The sequence below is a fragment of the Spea bombifrons genome, chromosome 1 (genome assembly GCF_027358695.1).
Source record: "Spea bombifrons isolate aSpeBom1 chromosome 1, aSpeBom1.2.pri, whole genome shotgun sequence".
In the NCBI taxonomy this organism is placed as follows: Eukaryota; Metazoa; Chordata; class Amphibia; order Anura; family Pelobatidae; genus Spea; species Spea bombifrons.
Window position 1 is genome coordinate 111,176,880 of NC_071087.1, and position 27,779 is coordinate 111,204,658.

General features: G+C 39.9%; 1 protein-coding gene across 2 annotated transcripts in view; it reads right to left on the reverse strand.

Annotated features, from left to right (window-relative positions):
• Window positions 1-1,106: 1,106 nt before the first annotated feature.
• The window catches only part of MORC2 (MORC family CW-type zinc finger 2), a 39,745-nt gene continuing 13,072 nt past the window's right edge, over window positions 1,107-27,779 (reverse strand). Inside the window, exons 8-26 of one of the 2 annotated variants that reach the window (XM_053468530.1) lie at window positions 18,817-18,928; window positions 15,731-15,856; window positions 15,498-15,577; window positions 14,269-14,351; window positions 13,638-13,723; window positions 12,979-13,119; window positions 11,963-12,117; window positions 10,271-10,399; window positions 9,748-9,853; window positions 9,211-9,343; window positions 7,603-7,674; window positions 7,159-7,524; window positions 6,672-6,827; window positions 6,263-6,356; window positions 4,651-4,792; window positions 4,216-4,389; window positions 2,877-2,970; window positions 2,433-2,621; window positions 1,107-1,422 (exon numbers count right to left, since the gene is read on the reverse strand). In XM_053468530.1, the coding sequence (XP_053324505.1) occupies window positions 1,354-1,422; window positions 2,433-2,621; window positions 2,877-2,970; window positions 4,216-4,389; window positions 4,651-4,792; window positions 6,263-6,356; window positions 6,672-6,827; window positions 7,159-7,524; window positions 7,603-7,674; window positions 9,211-9,343; window positions 9,748-9,853; window positions 10,271-10,399; window positions 11,963-12,117; window positions 12,979-13,119; window positions 13,638-13,723; window positions 14,269-14,351; window positions 15,498-15,577; window positions 15,731-15,856; window positions 18,817-18,928 (2,507 nt within the window). In that variant the 3' untranslated portion in view covers window positions 1,107-1,353. The remainder of the gene's footprint in view (window positions 1,423-2,432; window positions 2,622-2,876; window positions 2,971-4,215; window positions 4,390-4,650; window positions 4,793-6,262; window positions 6,357-6,671; window positions 6,828-7,158; window positions 7,525-7,602; window positions 7,675-9,210; window positions 9,344-9,747; window positions 9,854-10,270; window positions 10,400-11,962; window positions 12,118-12,978; window positions 13,120-13,637; window positions 13,724-14,268; window positions 14,352-15,497; window positions 15,578-15,730; window positions 15,857-18,816; window positions 18,929-27,779) is intronic. The other variant, XM_053468531.1, reaches the window with a different exon arrangement.

Consider the following 27,779-nt stretch of genomic DNA (forward strand, 5'->3'; position numbering starts at 1 on the left):
TTAGAAATGCAGACACTAGAGGTTCAGTCAAGTGTGTTACATTGTAGTGTTAACCAAAATCAAAGGTCTTATGTCCCATGTGACAGTCTTCATGGATGTTTCTTTTCTGGCTGCTTTGCCAAGGGTCCACTTTGGAATTTTCCAGTGTAGCACTAGGTAGTGCTGGAGGTCACTACACGCTTGCTTTTCTCAGTGGTGAACAAGACCATGTAACAAAATTTTAGGTGAGACATATAGTCTATTTAATTCTTCTGCATGAAGCAATGGCTTTTTTAAGTGACCCTACGACGCAGGTGTCCTGAACAGCAGAGCCATCTGGCTTTGTAGCTGGAATGCTAGTGCTACTTTATGTAAAAGTAAGGCTTTATCTCTCCAAAATCATGTCCTTCAAGGATTAAATAACTTCCAAAGGTGAATTAATAACATTGGCACTTTAAACAGTTCACCTATTGGCCAAAAAAAAAAAAAAAAGAAAAACTATGGGCACCAGTCATCAGCCCGTAATTCCAGTTGTCTTAACTGACAAAGAAACATTGTACAGAAATCAACAGCACAATGAAATAACGCAGAAGTCAAACAGCAGCACTTAGCAAGGTAGGTCATTTTAGAAAAAATTAAAATCATTCTCAAAAATAAAAAAAAGACTAAAAGCCTTAGGGTTGTACAAATACAGTGGTTGGAAGAAGCTACATCATAGACTTGAGATTCTCGCAATCAGCAACTATAGCTGATTCGTGAAGTTTAAGATGCTAGACAGCAGGATACAGAAAATAGAGCCACAGGAACAAAACAATAGCCTACAGCACAAACACAAAAAAATGGTCCGCGTAAATATACTAAAAAATGTGAAAAAAAATGTAATCGGCCACAACATTCATATAAAACGCTATAAAAGATCCATTCATCATTTGCAATGTGATATGATAGTCCACTAGTTCTTCCCCAAAGGGTTAAACAAATTGGCCAATAATTGAATAAGTACAGGTTTTTGTTTGGAATATTTGTGTTATTTGGATCAACGTTTTACTGAAAAAAAACCAAAACACTGTACTGGCAGGATAAGGATCTGCAAATCTATAAGACAAACCACTCACACAGGGCTTGACTTTCTTTTAAAAAATAAATATTTATAAACAAATGAGTTCAACCACAATGCTTAAAAGTTTGCTTACAACAGCATATGCCTGGTATGTAAAAAAAACAAAAACAAAACCCAGACGAAACCATTTTACATCAAAAAATTGACACTGTACGCCGTTTCTTCCTGCTAAGAGAGGCCGGCACTTTGCTGCGGGAACTGCAGGACCCAATCCAGGGATTCCATGCTCTTCTTAAACAGTTGGTTTGAGCAGTTTAGTCTCCTCGTGTGATCAAGTCTTCAATATAAGCATCCAACTCATCATCTGTATTTATATCTATATCCTAAAGTGAGTGAGAGGAGCAGATTATAGTTTACATCAGCTTGTGTCACCATGTATTATCGCACAAAGTAATTGCTGGCAAAAGTTTTTCCTAGGAGGCATCCTAGAATTTATCACATCGGTCTTTATGTTCACTGGATTGTAAGACATGCATGTCAGATATAACTGTTCAGCAAAAACATAGGATGCATGTCCTGACCATTCTCACTGCTGAGGTACTGAGCAAGTAGAAAACTGAAAAATGGAAACGCATAAGGTATCATGGAAACAGAGGTAAACCTACATACATACATACACACGTACCCGTACCATACATACCATACATAGAAAAAGTAAAAAAAACACAGAACAAATTTTTATCTTTCATATCAAAAGGGAGCTGTTTAAGAACTGTGGGTGTGTCAATATAGTGATCTTAAAAGCTTAATTATGAAACAGCTCCCTTTTTCGATCATCAATAAAGTTATAAACAATGCTTGCTTACATTCCCAGAAGCTGTCCCGTGACATTAGTCAGGCAGCATGACCAGTAATATGTGTGGAAATGGACAGACATTCTACCAACCCCTAGTAGCCTCTCTGTGCTACTCACACGCTAGGCTACATGAAAGGCCAATATGTCATCATTTATGATCATAAGAAACGCTAAGTGGCACAAATAAAGTGGGGAGATGAAAATATTTTACCAAAACATGGGTGTAGAGTGTGAAAAAATGATAGGAGCTCCATGATGGTAAAGGACCTTAAAACATTTTTTTTTGCTTTGAATATTTTGCATACAACTTTATTCCTTAAGCTACAAACTATTGAAATACGGCATTAAAACAACAAAATAAAAGGTACAGTGACATTTAAAAACAATTAAAAGGCACAATTATTAAGCACCTACGCTGTAAACATTCTTCAGATTAAAGCTGCCGCTGCACAAGAACTTAACACGATGCCGCTAGGCACAACTGACCTCCATTCAGAGTATAAGGCTTAAGTCAAATTTTAGGTCTATCCCCCTCACCTCCTGTACTTTTTGCAGAAGGGACACTATGTTGGTCCTCAGTTTCTGAAGCTTCTCCTCAGTTTCTTTAAGCTTTCTCTCCGAGTTGCGAAGGTTTTCTTCTGAGGCCTTTGCACGACTATCAGCACGGCTTTGGTAAGAGTTGCACAGGTTCTGCAACCCAACTTCGTACTGCTTGAAGTATTCTTTCTGTAGGGCACAAATAAATTATAAAAACCATAAATGCACCAACCACAAGCAGCACAATGTATAACAATATATAAAATAGATAACCTTAGATCCACAGTCTCACTAATATTGGGACCAACCTCCTGTGCAAATACATTTCCAGAAGGATGGGAACTAATTGATCATTGCTAGTATGTGTGGCTTTGAGTGTCTTCTATATCTCTCAAAAGGTCCTTGTTGTATACTATATATAACTTATACTATCCTTGCACTCACCAATGGAAATGCTATGAGATCCTCTGCATTCATACCGCTTAGTTCAGTTTTAGAGATGGGAAAATTAGGTGGCAAAAAATACCGCAAACAATTCCTGTGGATACACAGAAAAGAACAGATGAAACAACTTAGCATGATACCGAAACATGGTGGGTATCGGTCTCTGGTTTTGCTACCTGCTGTGCACAAAGACCATTGATGCATTTGGGCCACAAACCTTACCAGGGTTCTTTGTACTCCAAATTACCTAGTGAAGAATTTCTCTAATATTTACATACTACATATGGAAAAAAAAGTATTGGGACACCTGACCATTACACCAACAGGGACTTCAACACCAAACTCATCCAACCATGTCTTTATGGACCTTGCTTTGTGCACTGGGCACAGTCATGCTGGAATAGAAAAGGGACTTCCTCAAACTGTTCCCACAAAGTTGGAAGCATAGCATTGTCCAAAATGTCTTGGTATGCTGAAGCATTAAGATTTCCATTCACTGGAATTTAGGAGCCTAGCCCAACCCCTGAAATACAGCCTCAAATCATTTATCCCTCCTCCACCAAACTTTACAATGCAGTCAGGCAGGTAATGTTCTCCTAGCATCCCCCAGACTCGCCCATCAGAGAAGTGTAATTCATCACTCCATAGTCCAGTGGCAACATGCTTTACACCGCCCAAACCGACACTTGGCATTGTACTTGGTGATGTTAGGCTTCCATGTAGCTGTTCGGCCATGGAAACCCGTTCCTTGAAGCTCCCATCACACAGTTTTTGTGCTGATATCAATGCCAGTGAAAGTTTGGAACCTTTCAGATATGGAATCAGCATATCAGTTTGGTGACTTTTATGCCCCATGCACCTCAACACTCGGTGCCCTTGCTCTGTGACTTTATGCGGTCTTCTGCTTTGTGGCTGAATTGCTGCTGTTCCTAAATGCTTCCGCTTTCCAGTAATACCACTTACAGTTAACCGTGGAATATCTAGCAAGGTGGCTTCCTATCACAGTACCACGCTTGAATTCAATGAGCTCTTCTCAATGACCCATTTTTTTCACAAATGTTTGTAAATGCAGACTGCATGGCTAGGTGCTTGATTAGATACACATATTGGCAATGGGTCTGATTGAAACATCTGAATTCAATAATTAAGAGAGCCGTCCCAATACTTCTGTCCATATAGTGTATATTTATTGGAAACACTAAGTTTATTGGTACTCACACTAAACAAGTATTCTTACGTGCAGAGCTGGTGATATATTGAAACAACTGGAACCACTCTGATCCACTTTCTTTTTGTATGTATATATGGACAGCTCTCTTTTGGCCAGGAAGCAACTTACTTAAGGACCTGTACAAGCGACTCCAGTGATGTAGGACTGGTATTGGGCTCTGTTGTGTCTGGTTCTATTCTGGTGCTGTCAGAGGTGGAAGGCTCTGCGTGCTGTGTGTCTGGTATCTGGTATTCTGGGGAGGGTGGCCTCATAAGTCTCACATCTTCGCTTCCTTTCTCAACCCTGAAAAACCCAATACAGCATAAGTATCTCTACTCATTTTAGGTTTAATAAGAACATATTGCATTTCTATATTAGTTGTATTTTTGGTTTCCATTTACACGATAAAACTACAAAGAAAATAACTTCTTTTTGTCCTTTACTGCTACTGTGCCACTTCCTCTATAATTGACCAAACAACAGACTACAGTATCAAGCACTGAATAAACACATTCTTAGCTTCCCAGTCATATCTACATGTTGTACTTGCATAAAACACATTACCATCGATCTCGTGGGGTTGTATCTGTAGGCACGTAATCAAACTTCACCTTCCAGCGAATACCCTGATTGCTTGTTTCTACAGCAGTCACGCGTCCAGTGAACCACTCTTTGTTAACACGTACTTCCACATGTAAGCCTTTGTCTACAGAGTAAGCAAGATAAATATTTGTATGCTATCTTACAATATATGTTTTACTGTTAACAACAAATTATAAATCTGTTCTGCTTTGTAGAGGATGTGTAAGATTTTCAAAGTAAAATATCACCGAATATAATAGAGATTTTTTTTATCTAATCGCCTAATCCTTAAGGCCCAAAGTCAGTGCCCTTCTTTCAAAGATAACTGGGGATATAACATACTTTTCCTGCAAAGGAATAGCTTATCTTGACTCCTCCTTTCCCTAGGGATACTCAGTACATTCTCACAGATAAGCCACAAAAGGACACCCCTTAGAATGGTCAGAAGGGGTGTCTAGGTAAGGAAAGAGTAGCGAAAGAGAGGTAAATCCCCAGTCCTGGACTTATCTTTTTACGTCCCTAATTTCACGGAGGTTTGGGCCACAGTTTTGGTCACAGGGTCATTGAGATTATTTGGAGAAAGTAACAAATCTAAAAAAGCCCAGGCTACTAATGATTATAGCATCATGGACTGTGTGTTTCGCCCTGTGATTGGAGACAGTCTTCTGCACCAGAAGGTACAGTAGGAGTCTGGACCCTCGATAATATTGTCTGCTGGTGGGCCCTCTGATATGTCTAGGTTGCAAATATCAGCTTCAGGAAGGGGCATACCAAAGTCTGAGCCTGGGTAGCAACATCATGACATGAAATGTAGGCTCAGAAACCTGCACATGACATTCATCAGAATATATCATCATTGCACAACATAAAATCAAGGAAACTTTATCAATATATTTTGTAATCTTTGGTTGTTACTGGAGTGACCTTTGACAGTCTGCCGCATTTCAACATAACTAGCTGAGCATCTGGGCAACTCATACTTTTCATTAAATTAATACTTTTTGGCAACTGATGCTTTTCAACTCCTATCTATTTGGATTTAGACGTAAGAAAATCCTTTTAATGATATACTACATAATGTTTAGGGTCCTGTGGGGCAAGACTTGTGATTGGGAGGCTAGTGATAATAAATATCATGATTTGTGAGTTTAGCTGAGACAGTGAAAGTCGAAGGTTAAAGGGGAGGATTTTGTGTGCTTTAGGTGGTAGCAGTTGTAGACTGGTAGCAGAGTTACGGTGCTGTATACAGAAAAAAAAAAGTGTCTGAATGGTATGCCACTGAGGAGTGAACAAGTGAGTTTTCTGCCCTGACTAGTAAGCACAAGGTATATTTTTTGCTGATGAGCAAATATGATATACCCAAATCATGTTTCTAGGTACCATGGCTGTAACATGCAGAATAGATGACTTGGCAATCCATGAATATAACCGAATAAAAACATGGCACAGTTTATACACAAAATAATACGCTATATCAATAAATACTACATTTAAGCATTAACAAAATGTGTATTACACCTTCGCTGTGGATAGTCAAACATCCATTTCTTTAAATATTGAATATACCCACAAACGATTTATCCCACCTACTCACCTTTTTGAGGAGATTTGGTATTTTGAACAACTTCCTCCGCAGGGCTGCTCGCCAGCTGCAATGGCACAGTAGTGTCAGAATGTGTGTGAGGAGCCTGACAGAAAAGGTACACATTTGAATTGTAGTGCCAGTTAAAATACAAGTGGGATGCACATTACTTGCTTCTATAGCATAGGGAAATGCTTTATCAGGTAACAATTTCAAAGACTACCTACATATATAATGACTCTACACAGCAGAGTTTTAAGTAATTTAACTATGACAAAAATAAAATGGTTCATTGTACCTAAAGAACGATGAGCCCCTCTAGAATAGCATTCTGCTCTCCAGTTTAAATTAAGGTTTGTTTTATACAAGGTAGTCAGGATGTTAAGAAGCATAGCACCATGTTCTAGATCTCCCTTCTTACTTTCATCTCTATGTCAGTGGACTCTCTCTTCTCCTGTTTCACGTCCAGTGCTTTTGAGCGTTTTGCTTTCTCAGGTTTATGAATTTCAACTGGTTCAACATCCTCCTCTTCCTCAATCACCATCTGTTGAGAGCTTCTCTTTTTCACACTGCTCACCTGAATTGCACAACAAACCCATCAGTTATTAAGTTAAAACAGCAGCACTGATTCCTGACTGAGAGAAACAAAATTTGAAAAAAAGTATTGAAGATTTGTTGGCATGAGGTAGTGAGGGACACTAAAACAGAATTTAAATAAAGACAAGAATGACTGGACCCGTTAAACATTTGGTCCATGCTCTAAACTGATGTTTGAGATGGCTTTAGCTAATTGCAAGTTTGACTCAAAAACAAAGATTAACCTGATCCTTCGAACCATTAATAAAGTGATAGAAATATTCATTTCTGGGTGTAGCCCAGCCTTAATGTACTTCCAGCAGCTTTCATACCAGAGGAGTTTTGCTTGGAGCTGGTCTTTTTGACAGCATTGTCCTTGTGTTTTTCTGACTTGGTGATGGTGATGGTGATGGAGATGGGGTAGCCCTGGCAAGTCTTGCAGGTGGTGAAGGAGAAGGAAGCGGTGGAGATTTTAATATGGGAGTTGTTCTGTTGGTAAATTTAGCAGCATGGTTTGTTTTTGTAGAGGTGATACTTTGAGGCTGGGATTTAGTGCTAGCTGGTTCACGGTTTACAGTAACTGTTCTTGATGTTCTTAATGAGCTGCTACGTGGTGTGGGCGGTTTTATCACTTCCTTCAGTACTGCAGGCAATGGCGGTGACCTTGGCCGGGGTGGCCTGCTGTCTGATAGAGAGGCCTGATACAGAAAAAGAGACAGGATCAATAACTGTGAGAGACACATATGACAAAAAGCCTAAGAAAGGTGTTTTTTTACCTCTGCTGGACGTGTTGTCGCCTCCAAAGGAAGCTTCTTTAGGTCTGCACTGGAACGCACAGGTGTCACTTTCTGCAACAAAATATTCAAGTTAAAGTTCTACAATAAACAAAATAATTAAGTTATATTACATTTTCACAAAAATAATATATTTTTAGCTTAACTGAACCCGGAAAACAGAAATGTTTTCACTGGTACCTCAAATAAGTGATTATCAAGTAGTTGACAGTTTTTAAGTGGTTACCTACACCAAACACAAAATGTATTATTTATGCATTGTGTAGGCAATGAAACATTAATATTCCTTAGCAGCTTTATCATCCAGTGAATGAAGTTCCGATGGAGTTTGTCTGTCAGGAGTGAGCCTAAAGTCGCTAGTGGAAGGAAGTTTGGCACCTAAATAGTTGAATGTGGCTATATTTAACCAGACGTTTTTTAAAATTTTGTACCCTTCATGACAATGGCTGTCAGAGATCAGAGTTCCCCGCACCGGTTAGTCTTCTACTAGCATCTTAATTCCTACGGAAGCAGTAAGTGTGTAAGTTTTTCACACAGGGCTTCTCCACTTTGGCATAATTTTTCTTCAATAAATCATAACACGGTGTAATATGTCATGTGTTGTTCATCTGATGTTGTATTTCCCAAATGTTTAGACCTCCCCAGGAGCAGCTATATGAGCTTGTTGGACATCTCATCGCAAAACCATGGGAATGAATACACAGAAAACAACTCCCCCTTTTGCGCCTATAACAGCCTCCAGTCTTCTGTGAAGCATTTGAGAGATTTTGAGGCACTGATGTTGTTCAAGTGGCCTGGCTCACAATCAGCTTTCCAATTTATCCCAAGGTGTTCAGTGGGGTTAAGCTCAGGGTTCTTAGCAGGTCACTTCAGTTCCTGCATACTAAACTTGTCAAACCATGTCTTTATAAATCTATAAAAGGGGCACACTTGTGTTGGTACAGGGAAGGCCTTTCCCAAACTAATGTCACAAAGTTGGAATTGTCTAAAATGTCTTTGTATGTTATAATATTAACATTACACTTTAATGGAACTAAGAGGCTTAGTTCAAACTCTGAAAACCATTTGGCACTATGTATTCAAGTAGGTAGCATTCCCATGTTATCCGCATAATTCATCCATCAGACTTCCAGACAGTGAAGCTTCACTCCAAAACAACTGTTCCAGACTCCACCAAACACGTGCCATTGCGCATAGTGATCTTCGGCTTATTTTCAGGTGCTCGGCCATGGAAACCAATTTCATGAAGCATAAGTGACGCTACAGAGGACATGTAAGTTTCACGCTCCACGTTTAAAGTGAGAGAGAGTGTGTGAGTGTGTGTGTGAGAGAGAGTGAGAGAGAGTGAGAGTGTGAGAGAGAGAACACTAGCCAGGGAGTGTAATCTATTTCACTTATATTCCTCACTGTCCTTAAACAGCACAGGCATTACCAAAGAGGAAAGCACTTTCTCCGCTACCAGTATCACAGTTTATACTTTTGCGGTCAGCAAAGATAAAGTGTCTTGGTGATCGCGGGCACCCTTGTAAAGCCTTCAGGTTTTTTTATCTTGTTTTTTTAACCACACAGGAAAGGTGGTCTGCAACTAACCTTTAAAGCATCTAATTTCTCCTGTTGCTGTCGGATTTTGTCAGCCAACTGCTTCTTCTTGTCTTCTTGGGACATTATGTCTTTTTTCAACATCCCAACAGGGAGCTTTTGTTTCTGCTCTGGAGCATCACACCTGTAAAATTTGGCCTTGATGACTTAAAAAACATAACAATTTCTGCATGATTTTCATAAGTTTTGCAACTTGAGGAAAATAATTAATGCTTTTCTGAAGGCATTACTGAGGTTTAGGAATGCAAAGCACATGTTTGACTTTCACACAGCCCAGGGTTACTTGTCTCTAATTCATAGACTGCTATGTTTTCAATGGTAATAAAAATATAGACTGTGTTCCAATGTTCTGGGAGATACTATCAGTTTCAGCTCATGTCTACTCAAGATATTTCAGGTTTCATGGGAAATACATAAGAAAATAGAGAAAATGTGAAAAGTATAACTGAAAAGCTTTTTTGTGCCCAGCCCATATAAAAAGATACTTCATTTCATATTAATATTTAGATGGACTGGATGCATACTGACCGGTCTTGTTCTGGGTCAGGGTTCATTGTACAGACCCATGTATCAGGATATGCCTTCTCTACAGAACTCAACTGGAATGGGAGCATTCGCCACTTAAGGCACATATCTGAAGTATTCAAAATGATTAAATAAATTAGTTGAATTTTTTTAAGAGTACACAAACTAAAAGGGGAACATGAAAGGGAAATTGGATCTATTGTCCAGAGCATTTAGTGCATTTAAGATTTATAAGGACTAGTTTCATAATCAATAAATCAAAGCTCCTGACAAGCCATTATTTAAAAAGTCTTGTAATACATTTTCTTGGCATCTCAGTGTCAGCTTATTAGTTCTTAGATATGTGGTTCAAAAGGAGGAATGAATATCAGTTAATTTTTGAAGGATGATATATTTTATATATACTAAATTTCTCAGATAAAGAAAGAAACCACTTTTAATGGATATTTTAAAATATCCATTAATTGTATTTAAAAATGACACGTGTTCATTATACTTTGTTTTCAAGCACTTCCATGTCACTTACCGCACTGAATAGTTGTGGGAATCTCCATTGCACGTCTGCGTTTATACCGCAGCTCATTAGAAGGAGGCTGATTCCAGTTTGCAGATATATAGCCAAACTCATCCCAGAATTTTACAATTCCTTTCTGTGCTGTAGATAGAAAAACATTTCTTTTTATATATATATATATATATATATATATATATATATATATATATATACACACACACATACATTCATACAAACACACACCACACACGTTAAGAAACATGTCAGATGACTACAAATCCATGAGGTCAATGCTAGGTTTATGTTTATCTTCATGATATTCATCAAGTTTACTATGTTTAAGTTGGGAACATTCAGCATGCTTGTGCCCAAAAAAAGACACATATTTCAAATAAAATTTGTGTGTTTATATATATATACCGTATTGGCTCGGATATAGGCCGCCCGAGATACGCTGCCACTCTGTCCTCCCCCCCCCAAGATACGCTGCCACTCTGCCCTCCCCCCCCGAGATACGCTGCCACTCTGCCCCCCCGAGATACACTGCCACTCTGCCCCCCCCCGAGATACGCTGCCACTCTGTCCTCCCCCCCCCGAGATACGCTGCCACTCTGTCCCCCCCCCCGAGATACGCTGCCGCTGTGTCCCCCCCCCCCCAACTTACCAGAGCAGACTCCCGGGTGTCTTGCGGGGCCGGAGGGGGACATCTACGCAAACTCAGCGGAAGTGCCGGCACCGGAAGTTGTATACACGTATTGCGTAGATGTCTTCCGCCAGCCCCTCAAGACACCCGAGAGTCTTCTCTGGTAAGTCGGGGGGGGGGGGCAGGGTGTAAAATGTATCGTGCGGACGCTTAGACAAACCCCCCCCCCCCGTGAGAAGTGCTGGCAGGGGAGGCTGTCTGAGCGTATCAGACAGTAGGATGATGCAGGTCCAGGTCCCCTGCACCGCTGCGGGGGATCTGTATCCTAACCCCGCTGCCTGCCCGGCGCCCGGGACTGCATGTCCCGGGTGTCAGGCGCTAGACCCCGAATATAGGCCGCACCCCCACTTTAAAGACTTAAAGTGGGGGAAAAAAGTGCGGCCTATATTCGGGCCAATACGGTATATATATATATATATATGCACTGATCTGTACTAGAACCAGCTACTAAAATGTTTAAATATTCATACTAAAAAAACATACCACAAAAGCAAATAAATAAGAAAATGCACCACATCCATCAATATTATTTGAGATGTATTCAAATAGCACATGTGACTTAACCTTTAAGAAGACAAGTGTCTTTTCCATCTGGAAATGTGAAACTAATTTGAAATTACCAACATTTATACTTTTTTGTATTTTACTTTAAATCACGAACCTATGTAAATTGGTGGCATGAAAGTTAGGATAGGGGATTTAATAAGCCCCTGACATATTTTGGTATGGATTCCCCATTTGAATGACTAGCTGTGTGAGTTATAAAGTCCAATCCACTTGTCATGACTTTTCAGCTGTTAATTCTTGAAATTTAGGCCCCACAAAACATGTTTTCCCCCTCAGTTTTGTGCCTTACTGCAGTTAGTAAATTGCATACAGTTGTCCAAATATGATACTAATTTCAAGAAAGAGAACTTGCATCTTTCTGTTTTCAAGAGTTTGACAATTAGTGTGCCAAGTTAATACACAGCAAACATTCATAAAAACAAAGAAAAGCTCACCTATCCCCACATCTTTCCAGTACTGTGCCAAATGCTCGCCCATAGCCTTCAAAAGATGTCTATATTCTTTGGCATCTGCAAAATCTTGCTTGTTGTGTGTGGGCTCCAGAACAAGATATGGGACATCCACCACCCCCACAACTCCTCCACATGCCCTGGAATACAGGAGACAAAAAGGACACTGAGCATGCAAATAGATTTGTGAATATAGAAACAAATGCTAGTTTATTTTTCATGTATCCGTGTGCCATGTATGAATGATGCAGATTTGTTCTGATAAGGCAAATTAGTATATCTAGTTCTATGGTAAGATTATGGAAAATCAGAATGTGTCTAAGAAAGTACCTTCATCTTCAAGGCTTATTTTGGGCAGGCTAAAAGTGTTTCAAATTCTGCCAATGCGGCCAATCTATGTGAACCATAGAATACGACTACATCTGAATAGCAATTTAGCGATTGTCTTGTTATATTGGCCAGGTGAGGTTCCAGGAGTTAAGAGATCCATATAAGCGACTCTATTGGACGCCGGCCCTTCATTGGGTGATGCCAGAGGAGGCTCCTACGGACCTTTAACTCCTAGCGCGAACCTACGGAATCTTGTTCCCATTAACCCCTGCGATGCTGTGTAGAGAAGGTAGGCTAGAGGCAGTGGGAATGGACCAGGGAGGTTAGGTAGGAGATATCAAAAAAGATTCATCGTGTGGTGCTTCCTTGTCTTCGTGTATGTTTACCCGCTGCCATATTAGTTTATTTGCTATTCAGTTTGAACAACGAAAACTCACTATTCGTGTTCGTTTTCATGTTCTCCAGAATACGAATTCACAAGTCTAGTTTAGGTGACTGTCTTTCCCCACATATATTTTATTCTGTATTTGCAGTACTGCTCTCACGGGGTTTATATAAACTTAACCCATACCTTGACCGCTTGTAAGTGGATCAGTAACTTAGGAGATTTTAACCAAAGTAATAGTCTTATCATATAACAAAAAATGTAGGTTTGCAAAGAGGACACTTACATTCCGCCATCCAGCTGAGGTCCAACCTTCTCATACATTTTTATCAACCGACTACAGTTATATACAAACATTCCATCCAATTCTCGACGTTCAATATTCACACCAAAGATGAAATTTAGCTCCTTTGGCTCTTTCAATGCTCTATATGATAAAAAAGAAAAACTACAATAAGAACATACAGCAAAGGTCAATTTTCTTGAATAGTATCCAAAAAGAGGACGAACGGCCAAGTCAAGATGGAAAAAAAATACCTGGAAACCCACATTAAACCAAGACTAATCTCAATAAATAAGGTTGGCATACCACAATGTAGTATAGAATTTAAAAAGCAGACTTTGCTTCCTATTGTTACCTTATTTAGTTCATGTCATGATCTGAGGCTGCCCATTGTAGCTTATGAGAGCCACTGTGTTCTTAACAATTAAGAGCCTATGTCTGCTCCCAGACATCACCGATTCAGAGAAAAACTTGCAAGTATTATTAGAAAAAACTTTTATTACCCAACAAGCAAGCAAATCATGTAAAAGTATGGACAAATCTACAAGCCAGATAGAAAACCTTGGGGTGTACATCACTGTAATACACAATAGGCATGTGACAATTCAAACATATTAAGTGTTATTAGGAACCATAGTTCTTAAATTAGCTTCTTTGCTCACCTCTGTTTGGCTTCTTTAAGCCGCTTCTTCACATCTGCTTCTCTTCGGAAAGTTATCGCCAGGTTCTGTGCTTGTCTGAGAGATGCCTGACAAAGAACAAAACATATGCATATATTTTTTTGTGCATTTCTGGCAAAATAACTTAATTTCAGGTGGTGCTTTGGAAGTATGTTTGTTATGGATTTATGTATTTTAGGGGGAAGTGATGGACCATGAAGTCTTTATGCCGTGTTGATCTAATGATTTTTTTTTAATACTTATTCAATTTTTTGTGTACTTATTTCACTTGGGGTTCAATTTGGTCCGAGATTTGCCCTACAGGTTTCTCTTCAGCTTGTAACTATGTTTTCTTTTTTAATGTTGAGCATTTAGATGGTCATTAGTAGGAGTCTTGGAAAGTCTTATTTCACACGTGTTTTATATCACATTTATTTCACTGGAAGAATGAAATCGGTCGAGGGATCTGTAGTGTGGAGCAAGTTAATATTTAACTGACTACTGGGCTTACCATCTGTGATTAATTGGATTATTCTTCTTAAAGGCAAGCAACTGATTTAGTCATGTTTTATAAAATTTTAACATTTATTTTTGAAACCAGTGAATCTCTGTACATTTGGAAGACTTAACTTACTCTGGATTCCCGACTCAAGTCATCTCCAAGATGCAATTCTATTGCTCTTGCTTTGCTTTCTGCCTCACGTGCCTTCTCCTCCGCTAACATATAAGAGAAAGTGTAAGTTAGAAGGTATTCACTAAAAAAGAGTTTCATGTAACAATCATAGGTTCCAAAAACATATCTTAAACTTGGAGAACTATCAAGAAACTATGAACTAACGTATTAATTTAATGTTCTGGTACTATGTTATTAAAAGGTGCTACGGATTTTCAGCTGTTACCGATATAAGGCTGATAATGGTTAAAAATGAATCTTTACTGACTGATATATCCTTTGCTACTTAGGTTGGTTATATCCTGGATTCAGGATACCTTTTTCTTGCTCTTTACAACCCTGTAGATATAACCCCTGCATACTCACAGGAAGTACATTTGATACAGGTAGAAGATGAACAATAAAACCAACAAAAAACTGAGACATCCTGCGAGAAAATGGCCCTTTTTCTCTCATGTCTCTAGTAAGTACACCTAAAACAGTGACGTTCTCAAGAGGGCAACCATAGGACAAGGGGTCTAGCCTACTGCAGGAGTAAAAACTGACCAGGCTGGGGTTGCATCCACAGAAGAGGGAGCAGCAAAATAGATTATTCCGCTGTCTTGCCTTGAGAGGTCGATAAGAATATAAACCACGTGTCCTACACTTACTACGGCTATGAGGGAAAGAAACAATTTGCATAATTCAAACATACTGAAGCTTGTAGTGGGTTTGCTTTTGCTGTAGTGGATGATGTTTAGGATTACTTGCTGCATTCATCTTAGAAATACAATTGCATCTCCCTTGCTTGGGGGGGACAGGAGCAAAATAAATCAAACGATCCGACAATGAAACAGATGTGTTTTGTTTTTTGACATTGCATGAGAATTTATAGACTTTCAGTAGATATAGCCATACCTACCAACCTACCTAAGACACTATGATATTCCTGACATTTGGGCTTATGTCCCAATTACTGTGAATGATGGCAGATTAGCACACAGAACCTGTGGACACTACACTTTGTAATCTGACGATGCCTTGCACATAACACGAGTAGAACACAACATCATTCCACCAACTATGTGTTATGGGTGGAGTCTACCACAACATCATGAGCGCAATAATGTGCCAATGTAGAATTTTGCATATTTGGTAAGTATGACAACCCTAGTCATAATCTAACCCCCATCCTTACATCCATACCGTACCTATCTTTGCCATGTGTTCTGCTTTCTTTACTTCCTGTTCTGCTCGTGTTTTAAATCTGTTTGACGTATACTTGTACACCCTGAGGAAAAATAATGATATTAAATCAAAAAGTAAAATTATATGCATAAGCTAGAGCTACAGCATTACCTACAAGTAAGAAATATTTACAAAAACAGCAATCACTTGTTATAAGTGATTATATGATAGAGATGATTTGAATTAATGGAGTTACCTGGGATTGTAGAGACAACAAGAAAGTCTTTTTGTCTGAACCTTGTGGCCATTAATAAAAATTCTCATTCTTGGATCAATATAGAGAACAGCAGCGTAAGCTCTGAATGAACGGCGCTCAGGTTTTCTGTGAAAAAAATATATAAAGGTTCATAAATACAGATTTTGCGACCCTTTCCGACAGGAGTATTTCACACCCTAAAGGCTACTTGTTTTAACAATTTCTCTTTCTGTCGTTAGCTATAATTTTATAATCTTTATATTATTTTTTTTATAGTGTGGGGGGGTGCAGGGGTAGCTTTTTTATTTATTATTATTATTATTTATTTTTTTATATGGCTCCGTTAGATTCCGCAGCAGTGTACAAAGGGTAGAAGAGACATATCAATTAGTATATAACACAACAAGATGGCATATAGAAACAACAACAGGTGAGGGGGCCCTGCTCAAATGAGCTTTTTAATCTATATCATATATTTTTATTTCTACTGGATATAGGACATTTGTAAAAATGTTTATACGTTTTGAATTTTTTCACGTTTATATTTTTACATTTTTGACATATAACTTTGGGGTATAATAGACTCCATTAGATTTTTCTTACAACCAGTTAGAATCTGTTTTACAACAAAGGCAAGCAATAACAAATGGGTACAAAATGAGAAGAGGGCACTGCTCTTGCGAACTTACAATCTAGTCAGTGGTTGAGGGAGGAACTGAAACAGAAGGAGAGGACTGCTTGGATTGGGATAAGTTAGTTGAGTCAGGGAAATCTGTAGAGGTTCAGGAAGAAAGGTTGTATGTTTTTTTTTGGTTTTTTTTTTTTAGAGAGCGACGGAACAAGGAAGGGAACTCTATAGAAGGGGTACAGCACAGGTAAAATCCTCAATGCAGGAGTGGGAAGAGGTAATGATGGTAGGAGAGAGATGCAGGTCCTTAGAGGAATGAAGACGGTGGTTAGGGGTGTATTTGGATGGAAGGGTAGAGATATGGGGGGAGGTTGGAGTTGTTAAAGAATCTGTAGGTTAGGATCAGAAGTCTGATCATCAGCATTGTTGTCAAGAAAGTTAATAAAGTGCCCCATTTTCTGAAAAAAGTCACATTCTAGATTCCTTGTTTAGTATGGTTTATAGCCTGTCCATAAGAAAAACATGAAAACATTTTTGCTCTGATCAATGATAGCATGGGGCTCTTTATTTCACCCATTATCATAAAATGCCTTTTTAAAGAGGTCACTGGAATAACACATGTAGGTTCCACATTTAGAATTCCTTGAACATGGCATACCCGATAGGACTCATTCTGGAGTAAGCATATTTTTGGCTATTTTTTTCTCCAGGATTCACATAATCTACCAGCTGATCCCAAAATGGCTTGAATAATTGGACAATGATATATGATATAAATTTGCTTCTGGTAAATTATATTTAACACATCACATTTCAGAGAATTCTTCTGCCTCGTAGACTTTTTTTTACTATTTTTAACTTTTGATGGGGGAGTCAATAACATCTGTATACAAATACGCAGAGCAATTCAATGCTCTTGACTACAAGAATCAAAATCCCAGAAAGGACCATAACATCATCACAACATGCGCTGTGAGAACATCAAAACAAATGAAAGACATAAACAGAAACATGTTTCTAATCTAGGTTGGCTACATTCCCAGGAACTCTGTCAGATCATTAATTGAACACTTAGAAGAGCTGGTAGAGTTCCCAGAATAATTCTGGAAATGTAGCTAACTTAGATTAGAAACTTGTGTCTGTGGTGATTAAGGTTTATTAACATCTATAAGAACTTGAAAAAGAGTTTCAGCATTGAGGGTTAAATGTCCTTGCCTTGGTTTAAGTTAATTGTTTCTCATTTTATTTTGATTATCCATACAAGTCAAACTGGATACAACACACAGCATATCTTGAAATGTTATACAAGCCAATCGATATCTTATGTCATGTACTATTGGTGCAGTTTGTGATACAGTACAGGCTTGTCACATTTAGCAACATAATTTCATACCGAGGGCGATGGATATACATTTTTACATGGAGAGAAGGAAGGGAGAAAAGGAAAGGAGGAGAGAATATGTGTGAGGGTGATATGAATTCAGTGTTTGGGAACACTCAGTCCACCAGTAGGAGAGGCGTTGCCCGACTACTCTGTGTGTCGTCTGTCCGTGTATTATAGTAAGTTGATATGTCTTGTCATAGTGAAAAGGCATTTTGAATATTAGACCTTAGGTGATGTGCCCAGGGCATCCATCGTATTTTGTTCTGAACCCGTCTGTACTATGTCTTCCATAATGCGAATAAAATGTATTTTATATACCCAGTCTGTGTAAGTAGGTGGATGAGGAGATTTCCATTTCAATGGAATGAGAGCTTTGGCTTCACTTAGCAGATTACATTACATTTATTTATAGGGAAGCTGTCAATATGCACATCCTAGGCACGACCCTAGCAACAGATGGGGGGGAATTTTCTGCTAATGGTTTCCTGTGTGTGTGACATTTTACCCATGACTGGATGTAAGCTGTAGAACTAATGAGATCAAAACCTAAGTTCAAAGGTGCTACAGACTAAGGTGACCATATACTGCTAACATACAATAATTACAATTTTGCTGGCATCACTGAAATAGAACAAGAGACAGTTCCAAGGCACCATCAGCATGAAAGTATAGAAAATCAAATAGAATTAATGGAAATTATCAAATTAAAATGTTAATTAAAAAGAGTCCGACCCTGACTTTGCCATTGACCTGTATAGCTAATATAACAATGTAATTTCACACTTGGCATAATATTATGCTGTTTCATAATAATATGGGCAATGTCCTGCTTGCATTGCTAACTGGTCCTTGCCCACATTACACATGCACAAAACAAAAGCATTGGTGTGATTACCAGAACTGCGTGAGATTAATAGTGCTCTGGCATAATTCTCAGTCTAAATTCAGTATAATATTCCTTTAGGTTTATTCCAGTACACATCGTTAGTAGGAAAATACAGTCAACAATCATAATTATAAAAAGTGACTGGAGGTAAATAAACATTTTGAGTTGCTGTTTTGTCCAACACTTACGTTCCTTCTGGTGGAGTCCCAGCCATTTGAATATCTTTTGGGTCAGATACTACATCTAGCTCTGGCTCGCCAGAGTCCACCAGTTTCAAGTTGAAAATAACAACCAGGGTACCTAATAGAACATATAGAAAAGCAATATATAATGAAACGATAAAAAAAAAAAGTTTAGAATTTTAAAACACAGAATAAACTGCAGTCCTGAGTAATTTATAGCTTTGTTTTTAACCCTCTGGTTCCTACTCGCAAAATGAAGTAAAATTATAATCAAATATGAAATCAAATATGAAATCACAGTAATATGCATTTCTAATGAACACACGATTTATGCATTTAATAGCTATTTACAACAAAACTTATGTAAAAAAAAAAAAAAACTACTTCTGTGCATTAACAAAGAGCAATGTTATTTTTCCATAGATAATCACAATACACATTACTGTTTTCATGGGGTAAAAATTAATTTACACAATTTCTAGTAGTGTTATACAAATTTCTCCACAAAACTAGTTAACTTTTTCCGATCTACTCAGCAACAACAAAACAGTCTCACATTGGAATTCCAAACTGACAAAAGGCAGAATGCATTAATTAGCTTGGTAGCAAAAATCAATATATCTCACTGTACTGTGCCATGTTACTATTAACAACTGAAAAAAGATGGACAAGTACTCAAATAATTACTTAAGCTTTAAGATTCCATTTTGTAAATGCAACTGGGCAACTTTTACAGATTATCAGGGAGATTTATAATAATAGATTAAAGTAATTCCTTTCCTACAACAAATGAATATCCTACATTTACAGGACTAAACCTAAAGTATTATTGCTATATGTTCAGGTTATAAGAGGCAGCTCTCAGAAACCACTATATTCCACCCAAAAGGGGATACATTTATTCTAAACGTTGAAGAAGACAAAATTCACGTTGATTAAAAAAATATAAAATACAATTTTATTTACCATCAACTGGTTTCTGCTGAATTAGCAATCCAGTTTTAGTAGAAAAGTGGAAATAAACTGCCATAGGTTTCTAAGCAGCTGCCATACAATTTCAATTAGCCAGGAGAAAGTATGAAAAATACTGTTGAGTGAAAATAATAAAATGGATAATCAAAAAAATGATAATCATAAAAGAGTGATGCCATCTTTGTCTTTACATACATTTTTTAAAACAAACTTAAAAAAAATATATATTTCTACATTTCCCTCCAATGGGTTAAAACTCTCCAATGAGGATATTCGGTGTTAATTGTTATAATTAGAATCTAGCTCATCTGATTTAGTAGATCCCGACAAAATTTTCAAAATTCACCACTGAGGAGTGAGTCATTTAAGTTATTGATCAGTAATGAAACTGTTAGCTCAAAAACGTGAGACAAAAATTACATCAAGGAAGGTCAAAGGCTCTAAAAGTTTATTGCCCATCTATCATCCAAGGTTTTTTGTGTGACATTGGTCTGACATTCAGGCTCCATAATACCATAAAAGTTTTTGACAAGTTTGACCATTAACTGAACTAATTAACCTTAAAAAATGGTATCTTAAAAATGTTATCAATTTCCCAAGATATTATTATAATTAAGATATCATATAACTGGAAATACGTGTGCCTAATGAAATATACTCACTGGCCACTTTATTAGGTACACCTTGCTAGTACTGGGTTGGACCCCCTTTTGCCTTCAGAACTGTTTTCATTCTTCGGGGCATACGTTCTACAAGGTTTTGGTCCAAATGGACATGATGGCATCACACAGTTGCTGCAGATTTGTCGGCTACACATCCATGATGCGAATCTCCCGTTCCCAAAGGTGCTCTATTGGATTGAGATCTGGTGACTGTGGAGGCCATTGGAGTACAGTGACCTCATTGTCATATTCAAGAAACCAGTTTTTGAGCTTTGTGACATGGTGCATTATCTTGCTGGAAGTAGCCATCAGAAGATGGGTACACTTTGGCCATAAAATGGATGGACATGGACAGCAACAATACTCAGGTAAGCTGTCGTGTTTAAACAGTGTGCCAAGAAAATGTCCCCCACACCATTACACCACCAGCAGCTTGAACTGATGATACAAGGCAGAATAGATTCATGCTTTCATGTTGTTTACGCCACAGTCTGACTCTGCCATCTGAATGTCAAAGCTGGAAACAAGACCTTATCAGACCAGGCAACGTTATTCCAATCTTCCATTGTCCAATTTTGGTGAGCCTGTACGAATTGTGGGAATCTTAGCTGACAGGAGTGGAACCTGGTGTGGTCACCTGCTGCTGTAACCCATCTGCTTCAAGGGTCCACGTGTTGTGCGTTCAGAGATGGTACTCTTGGTTGTAACTAGTGGTTATTTGAGTTACAGTTGCCTTTCTGTCATCTCGAACCAGTCTGCCCATTCACCTCTGACGTCAACAGGCATTTTCGTCCACACAACTGCTGCTCACTGGATATTTTCTCTTTTTCGGACCATTCTCTGTAAACCCTAGAGATGGTTGTGCTTGAAAATCCCAGTAGATCAGCAGTTTCTGAAATACTCAGACCTGCCGTCTAGAACCAACAACCACGCCACCTTCAAAGTCACTTAAATCCTCTTTCTTCCCCATTCTGATGCTCAGTTTAAACATCATCAAGTTGTCTTGGCCATTTCTACATGCCTAAATGCATTGAGTTGCTGCCATGTGATTGGCTGATTTTGTGTTCCAGATTCTACAAAACTTTGCTCAGATAAACAGTTTGTACTCATTCAACTCCTCCTGACTGGAGTAGGTAGGCCATAAATGTAATTAGGATATACCCGATAACTTCTTTGTTCTGGGTTTAAGAAAGAATTTAACTATTTATATGAATTTATAGAAAAAACAATGGCATTGGCTCCATTTTGTTTTTGTGTGACATATAATATACTTAAAAATCTAAAATATTTTCTGACCTAAAATTTCTGACACTACAACCTGCATCATTAACCATTCTTGTGTTGATTTTGATGTATGTTTTGGATCATTGTCCTCTTGATCCAACCACCAGGCAGTCAAGCTTCATTTGATGTATGTTGATATATACTATTGAGTCTATGATTCCATGTACCCCAACAAAATATCCAGGTCCTCTAGCAGAAAAACAGCTCCAGAGCCCCAAACTTTTTTTAACCGTGGGCATGAGCTACATTTCAATATAGCTACCTCTCTGAGTGCGCCAAACGCACCTCTGGTGTTTATTGCCAAAAAGCTGCATTTCGGTTTTATGTGACCATAGACCCCGAGTCTATTTGAAGTTCCATTAGTGTCTGGCAAACTGAAGACAGTTGACTTTGTTTTTTTGGATGAGAGTAGAGGCTTTCTTCAAACTCTTCCAAAACACTTGCGGTGATGTAGGAGACGTTGAATTGTATTTTTGGGGACTTTCTGACTCCAAGACGCAACTAAGTTCTGCAATCCTCCAGCTGTGACCCTTGGAGATTTTTGGCCCACTTGAACCATCCTCTTCACAGTGTGTTGAGACAATATAGACACAATGGAACATCTTAATTATTGTACCGTTTTCCTTATAGCCACTTCCCATTTTGTGAAGCTTAACAACCTTTTGCCGCACATTATAGCTATTTTTCTTGGTCTTACCCATTGTGATGAACACAAGGTAACTTGGCCTATGTGCTACCCAATATTTATACCCTTGTGACACAGGAAGTCATGGTTCAGCAATTCACCCAGATGTACTAAAAAATTGAAAATATCAAATATATTTTTCTCACATGAATTCATAGAGGTGCCAATAATTGTTGAATACATAACATTTATTTTGATAAACCCGTGTTGTGTTTGTAATAGTTTGATATCCATGAGAGAATAGTATTTGGCAATGGTGTGAAATGAAGACCAAACTGCCTCTCTACATATCTGATCTGGAGGCACATTTATTAGTTCAGAGTTCAATCCTAAGGAGGTATATGGTTTTGAGCTTGAAGTCTAAGTCTGGCCAATGCTCTCATGAAACGCCATATCAAAACGTCAAAATCCAGAAAGAAACAAAGGACAGCAGCATTCACTTTCATAGCAGCTGGACACAGATCCTTGGAAAATCCTGAATGGGGAAAATCTAGAGCTACAGGAACTGACAGGTAACATGAAGAATAGTTTCTAAGGGCACACCATTCTGAAAAGGCTTTCCAGATGGCAGCGTATCTCTCAAACAGAATGTCTACAACTCCATGGGAAACTTCATGGTTTAGCAAGAAAGCCCTTTTAATCTTCATCAGGGCGCTCTTTTGTAGAGTTAACCGACAGGTGGTGGGGTACAGACAAGGGGTGGTTCAGAGAGGGAGCCTCCCATGGAACGCCAGTTTCTACGACTTCCAGGAGAGCGGGGTTCAGCCGGCGCGGTCATGGAGCACACGCCCGGCTGTATTGTGGTCTGTCCTGGGGGAAATTTTAAACTGCTACCCCCGTGTTGCTTTTTGGACATAATACTCTAGGGGCGCCGAGCTATCCACTGATACCCTGGGATCGTCGGCGCTCCCTCTGGATCACCCCGAAAACAAAAGGTTTGGGGTTATACGGACATTGCCGGGCTTATTGGCCTGAGTATGGTGCCAGGCTGTCTGGGCCAGATATTGTTGTGCTAATGTGATTATGTCCTTTCATTGTTAGAGTGGTGTATAAAAGGTTGTGTGTTTCTCAGTAAACGGTTGTTGTTGTTCACCTTGACATTAGTCTCGTCTAATGATTGAGGGACCAGCTACATCACTCATTGTCCTTTTCAGGACAATTACAGCACCGTATTGGGCTACGCCTCGGCGGCTACGGTGTTACTACGCCAAAAATACCCGATCCCTTCCTCGCAGAACTGTCTAGCACTGGAGGCTTAAGGTTCCGGGAGGAAGCAACGAACAGCTGACAGGTGTACCCAGTTGGGGTACAGGGCGTCTGAGTATGGTGCCAGGCTGTCTGGGCCAGGTATTGTTGTGCTAATGTGATTATGTCCTTTCATTGTTAGAGTGATGTATAAAAGGTTGTGTGTTTCTCAGTAAACGGTTGTTGTTGTTCACCTTGACATTAGTCTCGTCTAATGATTGAGGGACCAGCTACATCACTCATTGTCCTTTTCAGGACAATTACAGCACCGTATTTGGCTACGCCTCGGCGGCTACGGTGTTACTACACCACAAATACCCGATCCCTTCCTCGCAGAACCGTCTAGCACTGGAGGCTTAAGGTTCCGGGAGGAAGCAACGAACAGCTGACAGGTGTACCCAGTTGGGGTACAGGGCGTCCCGTCACAATGAGGATGACATATTTAGCAATCCTGGTCGTCTCGCCTCCGGCTGGTGCAGGATTTGAAAATCCAGGACTGCTCAGCTGATACCCTAGTAAACCTAGGAACTCCTGGATGCTGAAGAACTTCCCCTCTTAGCACTTATACGGTGATGGCAGACTGACATTACACTAGGGTCATAGATTCCATGAGTTTGGCAAGGCCATGGCCAGGCGCTGGAGCCCAGGAGACAGAGTTCAACTGTATGGAAGACAAGCTTCACAAAGTTGCCCGGCCTATCCAGCTTTTGGTTTCCAAATCTGATCCTGTCTCCAATGTCCCTCAATGTGCTTCTGCTTTACTTATATCTGCGGTATTAGGGGCTACTCCTGTTACCGTAACTCCTGTGCCAGTGTACTTAAACTAAAAGCACTTAACAGGTACAATAGGGAACCTGAATTACACAGAGAGTTTCTGAACCAATGTTTAGTCAAGTTGGAACTCACCCCTCAAATGTTCCCATTCGAGAGGACTAAAGTTGGGTACCTTATCTCCATTCTGACCAGAAAGGCCGTAGCCGTAGACAAAAGGGTTGCCACTTAGCATAGAACTGGGCTTCATTTTTTCTTCATAGCTTCCTTTTGTACTTTGACGTACCCAGTAAAGCCACCACAGCCTCCTTATCTCTGCTATATGTGTTCCAAGGATCCAGTCCAGTGCTGCTGAGGCTCTCATTGTGGTACTCTATGGTGGTCTTTCTGAAATTCTCACAGATGAACTGTCCATCAGAGACCACCTTACTGAATCCGAAGAGTTTGTATCAATGTCTCAATGTTAATGTCTCAAGAATAAGAGACAGACAGAAAGAACCAGAAGGCCAAAGATTTGAACATGTCTACTTGATCTCCATAGCAGTTCCTGGACTAGCTGTCCATGCTTAATTGTCTGAAAACCCCATGCAGTTGGAGGCTACTAAACTATTGCTGGCAGAAAAGGTTACAGAAGCTCAGAGGGTCTGTGGCCAGAACGGTAATTTTGCCAGGTCCTGCCTAATAAGGTGGAAAACTCCCACACCCAGGCCAAGTAACAGTGCCTTGTCTGGGTAAGCTTATCGCTGTTCCGCCCACTGGAAAAGACCATTTCCTTGTCCCATTTCCATTGAATGGAAGGGTATCAGCATTTCCACATCCACCATTTGTAACTCAACAAGTAACTTCATTGACTCATATTTTGTTTCCTTCGAAGTATGAGGTGCCACTTTTCAGTGTCTCCACCTATTACACCCTGCTACCGTTACCCAGCGAACTACTCCTCTGCTCCCATGTGCGGGATTGCTATACCGCAATCGCGGCATTGAAGGGGTTAACGCTGCACTGTCGCTCTCATGGAGCGAAAAGGCAGCAGGGGGGTGTTGTGTCAGGTCCCCACACTTGTGTGGGGACCCAATCAACACACAACCACCTTCCCTGAAGCGGCCTGTGGCAGCTGAAAACGCAATTGCTGGTTTTCCTGCAACCGCGTTTTCAGCCTACAGAATCACTCCATGGGAGTGATCCCAGGCTCGGGCTCGGAGTGGCTGTGCTGGTATGCACAGACTCCTGGGCAGACAGCAGTAGCAGCTGTGGATGTAACAGGCTGACAAACACCTAGGCGCCAGGACAAAATTTTCGGTCGCCATGGCGACCTGCCGCCTGGGATTTGTCGAGCCCTGCCCTAGTGCCCGTTGCAAACAGGACATGGTGGCCTGAGATTAAAGCTGATTGTATCAAGTTCATTGCTGCGTGTGGGCCTGTGTGTCCCATTCTCATCCTGCTGGACTCTTTTAGCCCCTTCCTGTTTCTGCTTGTCCTTGGACCCACTTGGTTATGGACTTTAATGTTGACTTCCTCTTTCAGAAGGAAATATGGTCATACTGGTCTTGATGGATCATTTTTCTAATGCTTGTCCACTTTCTAAGCTACCCACAGTGCCAGCGTTAGTGCCTATTTTTGTCGGCTTGGCCTTCAAGCACAAATTGGATCTGATACAGGGGTGCAATTTACAGCTTTGTTTTGGGGAACCTTCTGTTTAACTATGGGAATCACTTTTCCATTCTCATTCGCCTACCATTCCCAAACTTAAGGGAATATTGAAAGGACCAACCAGTTGTTAGAACAGTTTCTCCTGTCGTTTGTGAGGGATCACCAGGCTGATTGGGCAAATAATGCCACTCATAAGCATTAAATGTCCCCCCATTCTTTTGCAACTTCAGCTACCACTCCTCATCTTTGCCATGTCTGGTCAACAAAACCTCTAGCCTCTGAAACATACAGGCTAATTGTCACCGTAGATGAGCCCTGTTATATTTCAGGGGTTAAGGAGCGTGGCTGTTAACCAAGAACGTTAAACTCAAGGTTCCATCCATGAAGCTTGCTCCTTGTTATATCGGTTCCCTTTCGAGTCCTGCGTTGGATTAATCCTGTGGTTAATGAACTGCTTCTTCCTACCTCCATCTCCAAATATCTTGTGTGTTTCATGTTTCTTTACTAAAACCCTTCAACTGGAATGGATTCACAAAAAGAACTCCATAGCACACAACAATCAGAATAGACTCTCATTTGGAATGTGAGGTGCAAGCCATTTTGGTTGTTAAAAAAGTTAGGGCATCGGATTACAAATCCAGACTTGCTCAGCAAAGATATCCTACTGTGGTCCTTGCGTTTGTTACCTTGTATTCATGTTTGACCCTTGAATTGCCTGACTACTCTCCTGCTTACTGAATCTGCTTAAGTCTGATCAACCTGTGTAGTGAATCGAAGAGAAGATCTTATGTTGGCAGCAAGAGAAACTTTGAAAAGTCGTGGAGCCGCACTCTGAGAACAAATGTCCATAGGGAACGCAGCCAGGGCGGAACACAAGGAATGGACATCTTGGATGCTAACACGAGTCCTAACATCATCATAATCTGTCTGATGGAAAAGGAAAGATGTCTCCAGAGATCAATAGTTGAGTCCTTCTCTGGTGAAAAGGGACTATCCAGCTGAAATCCTGTGGACTGACCTGGGACTGAAGGGTGGCAGGTATATGAGCAGCCAGAAGGTATCATCTTGGTTTCTTGAAGTCTCAAAAGAGCTGCTGCTGCAGCGAGTATTTGGTAGAAACTTAAGGAGCCGATAACAGGCCAAAAGGGAAAAACCTGCTCAAAACTGAAAGCAAACAATACCCTGAGAGCTTGGTATAGCCAGATAATTTCTGATAGTCGACAGCAATAGACACGTGCAGCGTCTTCCAAGTCTAGAGTGGCCAGAAATACTGGTGAATAGACTCCTAGTCTGACCTCTTATGTAGTCACAGGGACTAGCATGTCTTTCATCTGAATAATGTTCTAAAAAATCTAACCTTTGTGCAGGTTTAGTGGAAGGGAAGAAGCCACAAATCTCCTGGGAAAAACATCTAAAAAATTTCATGACGTAGCTATGTTAAACATTGTCTATTACCCAACGGTCCGTAGTGGAAAAACCATGAGACTGAATCGAAGAAAAGAAGCCCCCTCCACACACACACACGAGGTCTGGCATCAGCCCCCCAAGGGTACTGGTAAATCTCCTTTTTGTTTAGGCTTGGACAACTTCCCTCTACATGCGTAAGGTTTTGTCTTCACACAATCTGGAAGACCCACACGCCTTGAAGCATGAAAGGAGCTTGAAAATCTGGGGGGGGGGTCGTTTACGCTAGAGCAAGA